The sequence below is a fragment of the Dromiciops gliroides genome, chromosome X, assembly GCF_019393635.1.
Source record: "Dromiciops gliroides isolate mDroGli1 chromosome X, mDroGli1.pri, whole genome shotgun sequence".
NCBI classification, from domain to species: domain Eukaryota; kingdom Metazoa; phylum Chordata; class Mammalia; order Microbiotheria; family Microbiotheriidae; genus Dromiciops; species Dromiciops gliroides.
Window position 1 is genome coordinate 11,205,570 of NC_057867.1, and position 16,224 is coordinate 11,221,793.

The following is a 16,224-nucleotide window of genomic DNA, read 5'->3' on the forward strand; positions in this document are numbered from 1 at the left end:
ATGAATTAGTGTTCCAATTTTCCCACAGCTTCTCCAACATTTATTATCTTCCTTTTTTGTCATTTTAGCCAATCTGATAGGTGTCAGGTGGTACCTCAGTGCCTTACTATTTCTAAAAAAGGGTTGTGTGGTGTGCTGGTGGTGGTGGTAGTGGGGTGGGACTGGGGCCTTTTCTGTTCCCACAAAGCATAGGAGGAGAATGGATGAGACCCTCTGGTAGAATTCCTCAGTAAAGGGTTGTGGCTAAACCTGGCCACCATCCATTTTATTTTATTTATTTTATATATATATATTTTTTGGGGGGAATGAGGGTTAAGTGACTTGTCCAGGGTCACACAGCTAGTAAGTGTCAAGTGTCTGAGGCCAGATTTGAACTCAGGTCCTCCTGACTCCAGGGCCAGTGCTTTATGCTATCCATTTTAAAGAGAGGGCATAGAACTAGTCCAGGGGTTCTTACCCTTTTTGTGTCCTGGGCCCCTTTAGTTATCATCTGGGGTAGCCAAGGGACCCCTTCTCAGAATTATATTTTTAAATGCAAAAACTAAAATACACAGAGATTACAAAGGAAACCAGTTGTATCAAAATAGAGTGATCAAAGTCTAAAACCCCCAACCAAAGTCATGTTCACAGAACCCAGGTTAGGAAGGCCTGGCCTAGATAATTTCTGAAGCCCCTCCCGGGCCTAGCTCTCATGGCCTTGGTTCCTCAGTGGCCCTCCTTCCCTCTCGTGCAGCTTTCCCTTCACTCCCCCTGCCCCCACCACCTACTGGCACGTTCAGAGGGCTAAAGAAGGTGGGAAAGGGCTTCGCTGGGGTTCTTTTCCCAAAGCCTGATGACTGCGTGGGACAATGGAAAGCCTTCGGACACAGCTGTGTTCCTGTAGAACACACAGTGATGGCCCTTTTCTCTTCAGCTTGGAAACGAAATCAGATCATAGACTTAGAGCTGGCAAGGAATGAGGATGTGGGATCTCTTCTTCCTCTGGTCCAGTCTCCTCATTTAACATATGAGGAAAGTGTGGCCCTGAGAGGCAGTGACTTACTCAAGGTCACATTAGACTAAGTGGCAGGGCCAGGATTTGAACCCAGGTCTGTCTGATTCTAGGTCCAACACACTAGCCATATACTACCTCTCTGAGAATCCATAGAATCATAGAATGTTAATTAGCTGGAAAGGACCTTTGAGCTAGGGGAAGCTGGATGATTAAGTGGATAGAGCACTGGCCCTGGAATCAGGAAGATCTGAGTTCAAATGTGATTTCAGACACTGACTAGCTGTTTGACCCTGGGCAAGTCACTTAACCTCTATTTACCTTAATTCATTGGAGAAGGAAAATGACAAACCACTCCAGTATCTTTGCCAAGGAAACCTCGTGGACAGGATTGGTGTGCTATGGTCCACAGAGTCATGAAGAGTCAGACATGACTGAAGTACAAGGTCAACTCCCTAATTTTGTAGATTAAAGACTGAGGTTCTCAGAAGTCCAAGGATTTGCTCAAGCTTATCCAGCTAGCTCAGGATGAAGAGGGAAAGAACCAAGATGAAGGTCTTTGCCCATTATTGGCTACAAAGCAAACCGCCCTTTCCTCCCGGCCGCTGCTGCCTCTTGCACCTAGAAATTCAGTTGCATCTCATCTAAAACATACCATGAAAAAGTCCTTGTTTAACAATCATTATGAAGCTTCTTTCTTCCATGAGGGATTCTGAGATGGTAGAAAAATGAATAGGGAGTCTGTTCTGCCATCACCTGCCCATTCATCCCCAGTTGAGGGTAAGGGTTCAGGAGAGATGGTAAGTGACTTGTCAGCCAGTGAGCCCATGCCAGTCATCAGGATGGAAGGGGACAACTCACCTGGGGTAGCTGGATCCTGCCCAGTATTCATCTGTTTTGGGTTTTTCCCCCTTGTAGCCTGTCATCTGATGCTTCAGAGCCCAGAGATGGAAAGGATTCTCTGGAGCCCGAGAGCATGAGCGTGGACAATAGCCAAGTGGATACTGTAGGCGACACTTGGAGGTGAGAACACTGCCTCCTTCCTCTGAGCGTGCACATGTATACACACAGATAAAGATGTGTGCATATGCACACACACATTCACACCCTCTGAATTCTCAGCAAACCTCATCTCCATCCCAGCATTAGGGTGTAGGCTTCCTAGTCCTGTAGTGTGCCAAGCTCCCTTGCTAGACCTGGGCTGAAACCTCATTTACTTTGACCCTTCTCAGTTGGCGGGCTCTTAGAATGTGTTAGCCTCCTGAGGCTGGACTGCTCAAGGAGTTTGTGTCAAGCCAAACAGTGAGCAGCCCAGCCGCCCCTCAGGAATGATGTGTGTCTGTATGTGTGTTTGCCTACTGGGGCAGAGGTGATGCTTATTTAGAAATTAGCCTTCTGCATTCCCTTACCTCAAATATAGTCTGAAGCCCAGGGTCTTGTCTGATTATACCCATGGCTCCAGGCCAGCGACTATAGATTTTCCTCTTGGGGTTGGCCGGTCTTTGCTTCTAACGTGTAAATGTCTGTCTGTCTGTCTCCCGGAGAAACCCTCTGGAGAAAGTTGGAGCCTTGCGAGAAAGCAAGAGGAGTGTTGAGGGCCCAGAGTGCGGCGCTTCTGCGGCCATCAGCAGCAGTGCCGGTGCAGATGATGTAAGTTGGGGTTTCACACAATTCTGGTGAGGGATTTGACTGAATGGAATTTGGTTTGTATTCAGGTGGGAAATCCAGTTAACAGTGCAGTTCAGTGGGTCTAGAAAACACACAGGTTTTTTTTCTTCTAGTTTCAAGTTGTACTTGTCTGAGTGTGCACGTGCACAGGTGTGTTCCTGGGAGTGTTCACCCTTTGGTTCATGGTTCAATCCCAAGCTGTTCGGTGGCAAGATGATACATCTTTATTATTGATCTCCATTTCTATAGTGCTGTATGTGAGAACTGGTATCAGAACATTATTCAACTTGTAACTATTTCCCTTGATACGGGTTTGAATTGACTTGAATGAACATATAGAATTCATATCTATATCATGGAGGTGAGCCAACAGAGTTCATTCAAGTGGGAGGTTCATGTACCAGCTTTGAACACGGTGTTCTCCCTCCCAAGCTGCAGCCCTCCTTTTAAAAAATAGAATTTTATTTGTTTTGTTAAATGTTTCCCAATTACATAAAATTTTTTACATTCATTTTTAAAAAAAATTTGAGTTTCAAATTCTCTTTCTCCCTCCCACCCTCCCTTACCCCTTAAGACATTAAGCAACATGCTAGCGATTGTACATGTGAAGTTATGAAAACTGTATTTCCATATTGGCCATGTAGCTACATCCCTTATTCCATAAACTCAATGCCTACTCCCCTTCCTTCCTAGGAAGTACCGCCTTGGGGGCAGACTTTGGGATCTGCAGATGAGACCGAAATGATATTCAAGAAGAATCCCAGGAGAGCTCTGAGGCCTTCAGGTAGTTCTCCTCCTCCTCCTTCTTGGCCTCAAGGGTGGGGGTGGGGTGGGCTTGGAGCAGCCTGGACCGCAGTGGGGGCTCTTTTTAAATTTTGACTTTTGATCTCTCTTTCAGAGTACACTAAGTCTGTCATGGATCTTCGCCCAGGGGACTTAAGCTCTGCCAGTGGCTCCTTGGGAGATAGAAGCAGATCAGTCCCAGGCCTCATTGCAGACATGGTAAGGGTCCTTCTGCAGTAGGTCTGACAACTATGTGACATTTTTCTTCATATTGCTCTTAAGTGGTTTCACTTGTGTCCGACTCTTTGCGACCCCATTTGGGGTTTTCTTGGCAAAGATACTGGTGTGGTCTGTCATTTCCTTCTCCAGCTCATTGTACAGATGAGGAAACTGAGGCAAATCGGGTGAAGTGACTTGCCCAGGGTCACACAGCTAGGAAGTTTCTGAGGCCAGATTTGAACTCAGGAAGTTCCAGGCCTGGTGTTCAGTATCCACTGTGCCACCTAGCTGCCCATGTATTATAAAGTTGTCACTATCAAAACTCTGGTACTATTTAAAAAATTGAATTAGTTCAACTGAAACGGGCCTAGAAGCCATAGAACCCAGTGGTACAGTATTCAATAAACCCAAGAAGCTGGCAGGGTGGGGAAGGGGCTGTGCTCTTTGTTCAGCAACAACAAAAAATGTCGGAAACACTAGGAAACAGTTTGGCAGAAATTTAGTTTACCCCAGAGTCTCGTGATAGTAAATGTCAATCATATATGCATATGGAAATGTAAGCGGCCATGGCCACACAGAGGAAGTACGGCGGCGGGGGGCCGGGGGCGGGGGGGGGGGGGGGGGGCGCGAGGTTATTGTTAACAAAATAATGGTCTGCCAGGAGAGACAGAATTGACAAGTTCAGTTGAAGAAAATTGAAAAAGCTTTTGCATGAATGAAGTCAATCTCAGTAAAATATAAAGAGAAATCATAACATGGAGGGAAAATTTGCATGAAACATTATTTTTCAAAGTTTCAGATTCAAGCTATCCAGGGAGTTTATGAAAATGTCTGACCTGAGGCCATTCCCCAACAGTAATAGTAGTCAGATTATGAAGAAAGTTTTCAGAAGAATTGCAAACTGTCTCTAACCTCATCCAAATGACACGAATCACTGATAAAAATGCAAATTAAAATGAAAACAACTTTTAGGTTTTAGCTCCTATGCAGAAAATTAGCACAAATGACAGACAAAATATTGTTGGATAAGCTACAGGAAGGCAGGCACACAGATACAATTCAATAAGTGTTTATTAAGTTCCTATGGTGGTGGGTGCTGGGCATCTAAAAACAAAAGCCCAACCTCAAGTTTTCTTGAAGCCTCTGATTATGAAATCAGTCATTTCTAGATTTAAGTGCTCTATTTCTCATAATGCCTCATAATCATTGTATCTCACAGCACAATAATCTTCCATTATTAATATAATGGTCCTACAGTTTATCCAGCCATTCCCCAATCGATGGGCACCCCCTTGGTTTCCAGGTTTTTACCCCTGCTGGGTGACATTTGGGCTTTTGTTTTGTATGTGGAATTGACCTTTAGCGATTAGTACTTCGTGAGCTCACAGTTCTCGGGTTTCCCAGACTTATTAATCCTCGATGAAAGACAAAAGCCGAGCTCTCTGTTCTCACAAATCTCCAAAGTCCAGTTGTCTATTCGCGTGTGTGAGACAGCTTTATATGTATGCTTGAGACAGCGGAGGGAAAAGCAGCTTCTAATTCCTGTCACCGCAAATGCGCTAATCTCACAATGAATCATACATCGTCTCAGATGTTATTCTCATTTTGTATTCGAACATCTTGTCTTCTGCTTAGTACCACGTGTTTTGGGGGCTCCTTTGGAGCCAACCACCTGTCCACCCACCTCCTGACCTTCCCTGACTCCCTAGGCAACAGTAATCTTTGGCTTCTCTGAGCTAGGGGACTGTACAGTCTTGAGTGTTCGACTTGAAGCTCAATTTTGCATCATAGTCCAGAGGAAAGAACACTGGCTTTAAGTCCTTTCTCTGCCATAAGACATTTCACCTTTCTGGAAAGGTGGACCAGATGATCTCTGGATTTCCTTCCGGCTCTAAGTCTGATTGTGTGAATTATATTACACTCTGGGTGTGCGTGTGTGCGTGCGTGTGTCTGTGTGTGTGTGCGTGTCTGTGTGTGTGTATGTGCGTGTGTGTGCGTGTGCGTCTGTGTGTGCGTGTGCATCTCTGTGTGTGTATATGTGCGCGTGTGTGCGTGTGTGTGTGTGTGTGTGTGTGTGTGTGTGTGTGTGTGTGTGTAAGTTTGGGCTTGTCTCTCTAACACCTACTTCAGATACATGTCGGTTGATTGAAATATCGCCAGTCGGGGAAGAGGGCCTCCTCCCCCAAGCTTTCTTGTTTGACTGAAGCCTTTTGTTTCGCCACTTGTGGTCATTTGGGGCTATGGCACCCTTGTATAACAAAGAACAGTAATGAAACAAAGCCAATTGGCATGGTGACCACATATGAGGGTAACATTTCAAGGAAAACAAGACAGTTATACTTATGAGGAAGAAGTGTACAGGTCATGGGCACATCTGGTGTGTTGCCTTTTTAGCCTTCCCTTCAGAAGCCTGGAGAGCAGCTCTGGAGAGGTGACCTTTCTGGTAACCTGTGATGTAGATGAAGTGGGTATACAGGAGGGTCACAGCTTTCCGATGACGGAGGTTTCTTTTTCTTTTTCTTTTCTTTTTTTTTGGTGGGGCAGTGAGGGTTAAGTGACTTGCCCAGGGTCACACAGCTAGTAAGTGTCAAGTGTCTGAGGCCAGATTTGAACTCAGGTCCTCCTGAATCCAGGGCCGGTGCTCTATCCACTGCGCCACCTAGCTGCCCCTCTGGAGGTTTCTTTAGAGAGAAAACTTGACCACTGATTCTTCTAGAACCTTGCAGTTGTCTCTGAGCCTGACAGGCATCTTTATACTTCTAGGAGGAAGAGGAAGAAGAGGAGGAGGAGGAAGACATTGATAGCCTGGTAGAGATCCATCGGCAGAAGACGGCAAGAAGCAGTCTGCGGAGTGGCTCTTCCCTGGTGAGTTAGATTGGTTTCATGACATTTCAGTGAGGGAGAGATCTCCTTTCTGGGATCGAGGAGAGATCTGGGGAACCAACTCTGTGCCATGGAAGGGAGGGCAAACGTCTGGGCTCACTGATACTTGGAAGCCACATTTCAGGAAGGATGACTTAGAGAACTTCCAGAGGAGGGTTACTGAGGGTATTTATCCTGGAGAAGAGATGGCTTTGGGTCAGGGGAAGATAGGCTATGAAGGCTGGAGTCAAGGATTGAAGGGCTGTCTCAAGGAAGAGGGATTAGACATATCTACTTGGCCCCAAAGGGCGGAGCTGGGAACAAAAGATGAAGGCTGCAGAGAGGCAAAGTCACACTTGATACCGGGAAGCTTTTCCTTCCAAAGCTGACATGGTCCACTTTAGGAGATGGAGGGGCTTCTCCTTCCTGGGAGGTCCTTAGGTAAAGGTTAAATGCCTACTTTTCAGGGACCTTGTGGAAGGCATTTCCTGTTCAAGTATGGGTTAGATGATGTGGCCCCTGACCTCGAGGGATTCTGAACCCTAAGCTTTAGGTGCTTGGGACCGGCCTACACATGTTACTGAGCTTCATTCTACTGTGCTCCTGGGTGAGGGTGGAAGGGATCCTCTTACCTTAAGTAACTGGGGTTGGAACCATTTCGTGTCACAGCCTTGAAAGCATTAACTAAATTCTTCCTTCTGGCACAAGGCAAACTGTCCCCCCACCCCTCAAACGAGTGCAATCACAGTTTATTACAGTCAGCTCATACTCAACCATGTTTTGGGGAGGTGCTTGAGCTATTCCCCCAGAACTGTTCTTGAGCAGGTCAGTTGGCCTAGCAAAAAGACAGAAGAAAAATGACTTAAGCAAAGACTTGATCCCCAAGATCAAAAGGGTCATAATAAGAAAACCCTGAGTTTGCCCTTGGTAGATGATTTCATCTTTGGGGATCAGAAGAACTGGAAGGTGTTATCACTGAGCCTCTGCCCTAGACAGTAGGAGAGGGACCACAAGATTGGAGAAGGGATGGGCCACTGCCAACCTGAAAGTACTTGACAAATGTTAGCTATTAATAATAATGATAATTAATGTCCTGATTTTCAAAAAAGGGAAGAGGAGAGGCTGCAAACCAGATGCCAGGGAGCCTGACGGGGATTCTTGGCAAAATTCTAAAGCAGATCATGAAAGAGCTAGGTGGAGAAAATCTAGAAAGAGAAGTGACAACTTCATCAAGAACAAGTCGTAGTTTGCCTAGATTTCAGCAAAGCATTTTAATAGTTTTCCATGCTATTCTGTGGCCAACTAGGTGGCTCAGTGGGTAGAGTTCTGGACTCGGAGTCTAAACCTGAGTTCAAATTCTGCCTCGGATACCTACTACTGCTCTTCAGAACCAACTCTCAGTCTCAGTTTCTTTATCTATATAACAGAGACAGTAATAGCATCTACCTCACAGAAAGGTAGTGAGGGTATAAGAAGATACCATGTCAAGGCAGTGCTCTGCAAACTGTAAAGTACTAGATAGTGATAACTATTATGATTATCATTATTAGGAAGTGCTAAATTTTTATGACTGTGTGCGCCGTTAGAAAAAACATTTGAGCATGTCTCCCTAATGTGTGTATATTTGCTTCTTTATAAATTATACATATGCTACTTTGCTTATAATTAGGTACATTATAAAACTTTTATAAACATAGAAATTAAAAAGCACAGAATAAAGATAAAATATGTGATCTCAGGGTCAGTAGGGAGCCACTGAAGTTTATTGAGTAGAAGGGTGACGTGGTCAGACCAGTGCTTTAGGAAAAATTGATTTGGCAGCTGTGTGGAAGATGTCCCAGAATGGGGAGGCCAGATCAGAGGCTGTTGTGGTAGACTAGGTGAAAGGTGATGAAGTCCTGCACCAGAGTGGAGACTGGGTGAGTAGAGAAGGCAACAGATAGAAGAGATGTTGTGAAGGTAGAAACAACACTAGTTGGCAACTGATTGGTTACAAGGGGTGAACAAGAGAAGAATTTATGAATCTGGATGACCAGGAGATGCTGGTGTCCTCAACAGTAGGAGAAAAGGTTGGAATTGGTGAGTGGACTTGCTTGAAAGGCTAATGTGTAGTGACTTTTGCATGAGGTGGCCACATTGTACACAACCTCACTGTTGTAACCTGTATTACTTCTTCCCTTTCTTAAATTTTCAGCCCTCATTTTCCCTCTGCCCACCTGCTCACCCCTCCCCTCCTATACCATGCTGATTTTCTCTCCCAAGATTAAATAGTAGAGTTCATGGGGAAGAGCAGAGGGTACCACCAGGAGAGGAGAGATCGAAGTCAGTACTGGCCACCTGGTTGACCTCCAGCAACTTGCTCTGGGTGTAGAATAATAACCTTCCCTCATCTGTCCCCTCTCTCAATTTCTTTCTTATAGTCTTCATCATTTTAATTTTTAACCATAACTAATATACATCATGAATATATCAAAATTCACACACACACCCCCTGTGGTGTGGTGATGAGGTTAATTGAGCACCAGTACTGTAATCATACTCTTGGCTAATTCATTTTCTCTTTACCACTGATCCCACACTGCATCCTCTACTTGATGTGTGACTAGGTATGCACCATTCTGTATCCATGGTCCCCCTACTCCAACAAAAGGAGGGAGGTGCATTTCTTCAGCTTTCCTTTAAGGCCAAGCTTGGGCATTACAGTTACCCCAGTATTCGGCTTTGTTTTAAAGCTCTTTCCATCTGTGGTGTAAAGTCTTATCATGGTGTAAATTATTTTCCTGGTTTAGCCTCCTTAAGCCTGCATCAGTTTAAACGAATCTCATGATTCTTTGAATCACTCATAGTTATTTTTATAGTATAATAAGAAATTACATCAAAATGAAATTCACATCATGTGGTTTCTTCAGTCATTCCCCAAACAATAGACACCCACTTCTACACTCATTCTGTGTTTGTAATCACAGACGATGCCACTGTGAATACTTTGGTGTACTTTGGCTCTTTCGTTCTGTCTTTGATTTCCTTGGGAACATATGAGATCTCTGGGTCAAAGGACATGAATGATTTAGTGACTTTTTTTTTTTTAAGTGAGGCAATTGGGGTTAAGTGACTTGCCCAGGGTCACACAGCTAGTAACTCAGGTCCTCCTGACTCCAGGGCCAGTGCTCTATCCACTGCGCCACCTAGCTGCCCCGATTTAGTGACTTTTTTTTTTTTAAGTGAGGCAATTGGGGTTAAGTGACTTGCCCAGGGTCACACAGCTAGTAACTCAGGTCCTCCTGACTCCAGGGCCAGTGCTCTATCCACTGCGCCACCTAGCTGCCCCAATTTAGTGACTTTTTAAAAGCATAATGCCAAAATGTTGTATAGAATGCTTAGATCAGTCAATTCATAGCTCTCCTGGCATTGTATTAGTGTGTTTGTCTTTCTGAATCCCCACCAACACAGACTACTTTGATCTTTTCTGATGTTTGCCATTTTTATAGGAGTGCCCTGAAACCTCAGGATTTCTTTTTAAATTTTTACTTTTCTTATTAGTGATTTCGAACAGTCTTATGATTTTGGGTAGTTCAAAATTCTTCTTTCAAATACTGTTTGTTCATATTCTTTGCCCACTTGTCTGTTGGGGAATGTTTTATGTATTTCTGTGAGTTTTCAACATATCATCGAAAGCAGACTTTTATCAGGAGTATTTGATGAAAATAATTTCTCCTGATGGACAACTGCATTGGTTTTATTTGTGTAATAAAATTTTAGTTTTATGAAGTCGTATTTTTTAATTTTCTTTTTTTTTTTTGGTGGGGCAATGAGGGTTAAGTGACTTGCCCAGGGTCACACAGCTAGTAAGTGTCAAGTGTCTGAGACTGGATTTGAACTCAGGTCCTCCTGAATCCAGGGCCAGTGCTTTATCCACTGTTCTACCTAACTGCCCCTTAATTTTCTTTTTTATGATCATCTCCATTCCTTGTTCGGTTAAGAATTCTCCCCCTAAGCCATAGTTGTGCAAGATGCTTCCTTCTGTTATCTGACTTTATCATAATATGACCTTTTATATATATGGCTCATATGTCCATTTGGAGCTTACTGCCAAGGTACTTTCTGATTTTCAAAAATCACTTAATCACCTAGCCTACTTGTTGTGTGCCTACTATGTGTCAGGCAAAGCATTGTGCTAGGCACTGAGGCTACAAGTGCAAAGAATGAAACAATTTCTACAGGCAAGGAGCTTAATATTCTAATGAGGGAGACAAAAACCCCCAACAAATTCAAACACTTATATACACAAAAAAGAACGAGATGAGAGGGGGAGGATTGTACATGAACATATGCATCTCTATTATACACAACCTAGGTTAAAAACAAAAAGTATATAATTTAACACATTAATTCCAAAGCTGTCCTGCTGGTTTTTGTGTCCCTCTGAACTCTGTTTTCTTCCGTATGTTTTTCTAAATGTTTCATTAACTCTCTCTTTTTTTTTTTTTTTGGTGAGGCAATTGGGGTTAAGTGACTTGCCCAGGGTCACACAGCTAGTAAGTGTTAAGTGTCTGAGGCCTGATTTGAACTCAGGTCCTCCTGACTCCAGGGCCAGTGCTCTATCCACTGCGCCACCTAACTGCCCTTCATTAACTCTCTTTTGTAGTGTTTGGTTGGGGTTTTTTGATTTGTTATGTGCTTCCTAGCAGTTCTTGTGGAGTAGGGAGTCCCTCCTCTAGTAATCTCTGTTCTTGGTTTTCTTGATCTTTGGGCTTGCTTTGGGCTTTGTTTTTGATTCTTATCTATCTAGTATGTTTCAGTGATCTACTTTTCAATTTTTTGGTTGAGTCATTCTTTTCAGTTGTGTCTGACTCTTTGTGATCTCATTTGGGGTTTTCCTGGCAAAGATACTTGAATGGTTTGCCATTTCCTTCTCCAGCTCATTTGACAGCTGAGAAAACTGAGACAAACAGGGGTAAGTGACTTGCCCAAGGTCACAGGACTAATAAGGCCGGATTTGAACTCATGAAATTGAGTCTTCCTGACTCCAGGCCTGGCTCTCTATCCGCTGCACCACCTAGTTGCATTATTCTATTTTTTAACTAGTAGCAAATGAATTTTGGTAGTTACTTCTCTGTCATATAGTTTGGAGTCTGGAAGGGGTATTCATTCCTACTTTTTCTTCCTCTCATTTCCCCTGTGATTCTAGACCTTTTATTTCTCCAAATGAATTCTGTTGTTACTTTACTTGGTTCTGTAATATAACCTTCTTAGTAGTTTGGTATTGTATTATTCAAGTACTATCATCATTTTTATTTTGCATACCATGAGAGAGTATATTGTCATTTTCTTTTCCTAAGTCTTTTGTGTGTCTTTTATTTTGAACGGGCCCATTTGCTTTTGAGAGGCAGTGTGGTATACTGGGCAGAATGCTGATCTTGGAGTCAGGGAGACCTATGTTCAAATTCATCTTCTCCTAGCTATGTGACCCTGGGCAAGTACTTTGATCTTCCCTCATGTGCTCTACAGGACCAGCTGGCTGCCTTTTGGGGCACACATCATCTTCTTTTTTTGTGAGACAGTCAGGGTTAAGTGACTTGCCCAGGGTCACACAGCTAGGAAGTGTCAAATATCTGAGGCTGGATTTGAACTCAGGTACTCCTGACTCTATCCACTGAGCCATCTAGCTACCTCGGGGCACACATCTTCTTAATGTAGTCTCATGTGCTACATTGGGTATACAGTTCTTTGAAGGGGCCTGTGAGTTCTCATGGCATGTGCCAAGAACAACAAGCTCTGGCAGGTTATACCAGGCGAGAATGTAAAGACTAGTTGGCAGGTTGTGTCTGCTTTCTAATGACTTGGCTCATCTAAGCACAGAGAGACTCAGCAGCAATAGGCTGCCCCCTTAGCTCTGGTGACTCAGGAACAAAAGACCTACCCCTGGGGGCAGCTAGGTGGAGCAGTGGATAAAGTACCAGTCCTGAATTCAGGAGGACCTGAGTCCAAGCCAGCCTCAGACACTTGACACGTACTAGCTATGTGACCCTGGGCAAGTCACTTAACCCTCATTGCCCTGCAAAGAGAAAAAAAAAAGACCTACCCTTGGCATGTAGCAAAAACTAAAGAGCTTGAACTTCATTTCTTTTCTCTTCCCACCCCACCTCCCCCTTCATCTTCTTCAGCCAAAGTGGAGGTAAGTAATAAAATGCACAAAAGCTTAGCAGGGAAAGGAAAGCAGCGGATAGTGGCCTATGTCATGTGCTTCACATTTTCTACATGATGTTAAGAGATATACAGAGAGGCCTTCCCTGTGTTGACTGGACCTCTCCTTAACCCCTCACTCTGTGAGTATCTACAAGGACATGTACAAGAGATGTACTGGTTGGGCAGCCAAGGAGAGCTCTGAGGTTCAAATTTGTATTTTACCAGTTTCTCTGTGAGACCTCAGACAAGTCATTGAGCCTCTCTGGGCCTAGGGGCTTGGATAATATGACATGAAGTCTCTTTCATCTTTAAATCTAGGACTCTCTAAAAAGTAAAGAGTCTAGTTCATCTGCAAAGTACCTAAGTGGCATTTTTAAGTGTTTTAAAGCAATTGAAGGAAATGCTCAATTTTAGTTAGAAGATAGTGAAAATCAAGATGGATTTTTTTTCCCCCATCTAAGTTCACTGACCCCTCTGAAGTCTTTCTGTGGCCTTCAGGTTAAGAACTCCTGTTTCTGAGTGAATTGCCTTGCTCTTGACTCAGAGGGATAATGTCAAGGTTACTGCCAAGCTTCCTGGGTTATTCCTGTTGGGTTTGGTCTGGAGGGCATGGGAGGGCATTGAAGCTACCCAGGCAGGAAGTCCATGGCATATTTGGGCTTTGTTCTCTCCAGAGCACGCTGGGCAGCATGGTGAGCATCTACAGTGAGGCTGGTGAAGTCAGTAACATCTTGATAACGGGAGAGATTGCTATCTCCCTGAAGTATGAGCAGTCCTCACAGACCCTGCTGGTCCATGTGAAGGAGTGCCGCCAACTGGCATTTGCTGATGACATCAAGAAGCGCTCAAACCCGTGAGTGCTGTCTAAACCTGCCACTCTGAGAAGGCAGAGGGGGTGCCGGGGGCTCAGCGGGGAGGACTAAGGGATATCGAGGGGTAGAGGTTAAAGAGAAAGGGTATCGGGTGTGCTGGGATGTGTGTGTGTGTGTGTGTGTGAGTGTGTATATGTGAGTGTGCGTATGTGTGTGAGTGTATATATATGTGTGTGTGTGTGTATATATATATGTGTGTGTGTGTGAGTGTATGTATGTGAGTGTATGTATGTGTGTGAGTGTGTATGTGTGTGTATAGCAGTAGCTAAAGGGTTTGGAGGACCTCCAGTGAAGCAATTGGCATTTGCAATGTTCTCCAGATATGTGAAGACTTACCTCCTGCCTGACAAATCCCGACAGGGGAAGCGTAAAACCAGCATCAAACAAGGCACTAGCAACCCCAAATTTGATGAGGTTTTCCGAGTGAGTACCCACCACCCCTGGGGCAGATGGCATTTTAGGCTCCTATCTGCAGGGGCATTTCACCGGTACCTGACACTAGACAGACACTGAGGGAGGGCATGTGCCTTCTCAGACCTTTGCTGGAGAGGGAGGAGAGAACACCTTCCAGATGCTTGGAGCTTTGGGAAAACAGAGACCCAGATGACTCCAGGCTTCATCAATTACTTGGGGGAATGGGCTCCTTCACTATCCCTAGTCAAGTTCTAGAGGCCCCCCTCCCAACTCAGAGATAAACAATCAATTTTGTGCTGGGTCCTCCCTTGGGTATGTGGTAGCTGTGTGATATGCTGGGGGGGAGGCAGCACAAAGAAACTGAAAGGATGGTCATGCACTTGTAATTAGTAACCCAGGCCTTTTTGGATTGGCTGGGCCTGAGGATCCCCTGGGGACCAGTTCTAGAGTCCTTGCCCCGTGGGGACAGGGTTCCATATTTCTGCCTCCCTTCACCCTGGGCATCTGTGCTGTTTTCCACAGTATGAGATCCCCAAAGCCCTGCTGTCTCAGAGGGTCTTACAGTTTTCTGTCTGGCATCATGGCCGCTTGGGTCGCAACACATTCCTGGGAGAGGCTGAGGTCAACATGAACCCCTGGAAGCTTGACAAGTCTCTTGATCAGTGGCTTCCCTTGCATGGAAAGGTATGGCTACTTCCCACTCTCACTAGTACCTTGTTTTTTTTTTTTATTTTTTGTTTGTTTGTTTTAGTGAGGCAATTGGGGTTAAGTGACTTGCCCAGGGTCACACAGCTAGTAAGTGTCAAGTGTCTGAGGCCAGATTTGAACTCAGGTACTCCTGAATCCAGGGCCGGTGCTCTATCCACTGCGCCATCTAGCCGCCCCATTTGTTTTTTTTAAATGAAAGTTTTATTGAAACCTTTCCTTTCTATATAATATTCATATACCTCTCCCTTCTTCCCTTCTTCCCTCCCTCCCTCCCTCCCTCCCTCCCTTCCTCCATCCATGCATCCATCCATCCATCAGAACCAAGAGAAACAGGCAAAAACACCTGACACACAAGCCATGTCTGAGAGTCCACATTTCTTGCCCATAGTTCCTCTCCCTACCCATCCCACACCCCTCCACTTCAAGGTGAAGACAGGTACATTTCTTCATCTCTTCTTCAGGGCCAGGATTGAGCATTACAGTTTCATGGCATCTAGTTTCATCATAGTGTTCTTTTCTTCTGCACTGTTGTAGTCATGCTAAGAAATCATCATAGTCATCTTTCCCTCTCACTTTCCGTCTTCTACTTCCTTCCCTCTGTATCAGTTCATATGGGTCTTCTCATGATTCTCTGATTTCCTTGTATTTGTCATTTCTAATCACACAGTCATAGTCCATGACATCTTACAGTTCATGCAGCTTTTCCCCAAGCAATGGTTGGCCACTTGGTTTTCAGCTTTGTGAGAAGCAACTCAATAGAGTTGTACTGCCCCCTTCTGGTTTATATGTACTTGTGACTCTGTGTGTGTGTGTGTGTGTGTGTGTGTGTGTGTGTGTGTGTATGTATGTGCGCGCGCTTCTGTGTGTGTTGAGGTAGAGTTATTTCTTGAGGCCAAAATTGGGTTTTGAATGACCTTGAACTTGGCTTAGAATATTTGGTAGTAATGACCTTGTTCCTATTGAAATGTTTCCCTTTGGGTTTATATGATACAAATTGGGTTTTCTCTAAGACTATAATGACAGTAATTATAAAAAAAATTTTTTTTTGCCCCAGGCCCTTGATTTCCTTTGTGTGGGGCAATACCCTCCGCTAATGGAGATTGGCTGCATCTTACTGTCTTAAGAGAGCTGCCTGGGGCTCAGAGAGCTAATGTGACTTGTTCAGAGACACACAACCAGCACATTTCACTTCATTTATCTATCTATCTATCTATCTATCTATCTATCTATCTATCTATCTATCTATCTATCTATCTGTCTGTCTGTCTGTCTGTCTGTCTGTCTGTCTGTCTGTCTATTCATCTATCTATCTATCTGTGTATTTAGAATATTCCCCCACCTTACATGTAAAAACAAATTGTAACATCAATTTTTAAAACTTTGTGTTCCAAATTCTCTTCCTCTCTCCCAACCCCTCCTTAAGAACTCAAGCAATTCATTATAAATTATACATGTACAGTAATTCAAAACATATCAGACAAAAAAACTTTAAGAAAGGAACTAACAACAACAACAAAATAT

The 16,224-nt window shown here is 44.1% G+C and overlaps 1 protein-coding gene across 1 annotated transcript in view; it reads left to right on the plus strand.

Moving 5' to 3' along the window:
• SYTL4 (synaptotagmin like 4) overlaps positions 1-16,224 on the plus strand; it is a 52,849-nt gene that overhangs the window by 23,440 nt on the left and 13,185 nt on the right. The window contains exons 7-14 of the mRNA XM_043974465.1: positions 1,910-2,014; positions 2,536-2,641; positions 3,353-3,443; positions 3,558-3,661; positions 6,425-6,526; positions 13,384-13,562; positions 13,902-14,004; positions 14,518-14,679. Coding sequence (XP_043830400.1) covers positions 1,910-2,014; positions 2,536-2,641; positions 3,353-3,443; positions 3,558-3,661; positions 6,425-6,526; positions 13,384-13,562; positions 13,902-14,004; positions 14,518-14,679 — 952 coding nt within the window. The remainder of the gene's footprint in view (positions 1-1,909; positions 2,015-2,535; positions 2,642-3,352; positions 3,444-3,557; positions 3,662-6,424; positions 6,527-13,383; positions 13,563-13,901; positions 14,005-14,517; positions 14,680-16,224) is intronic.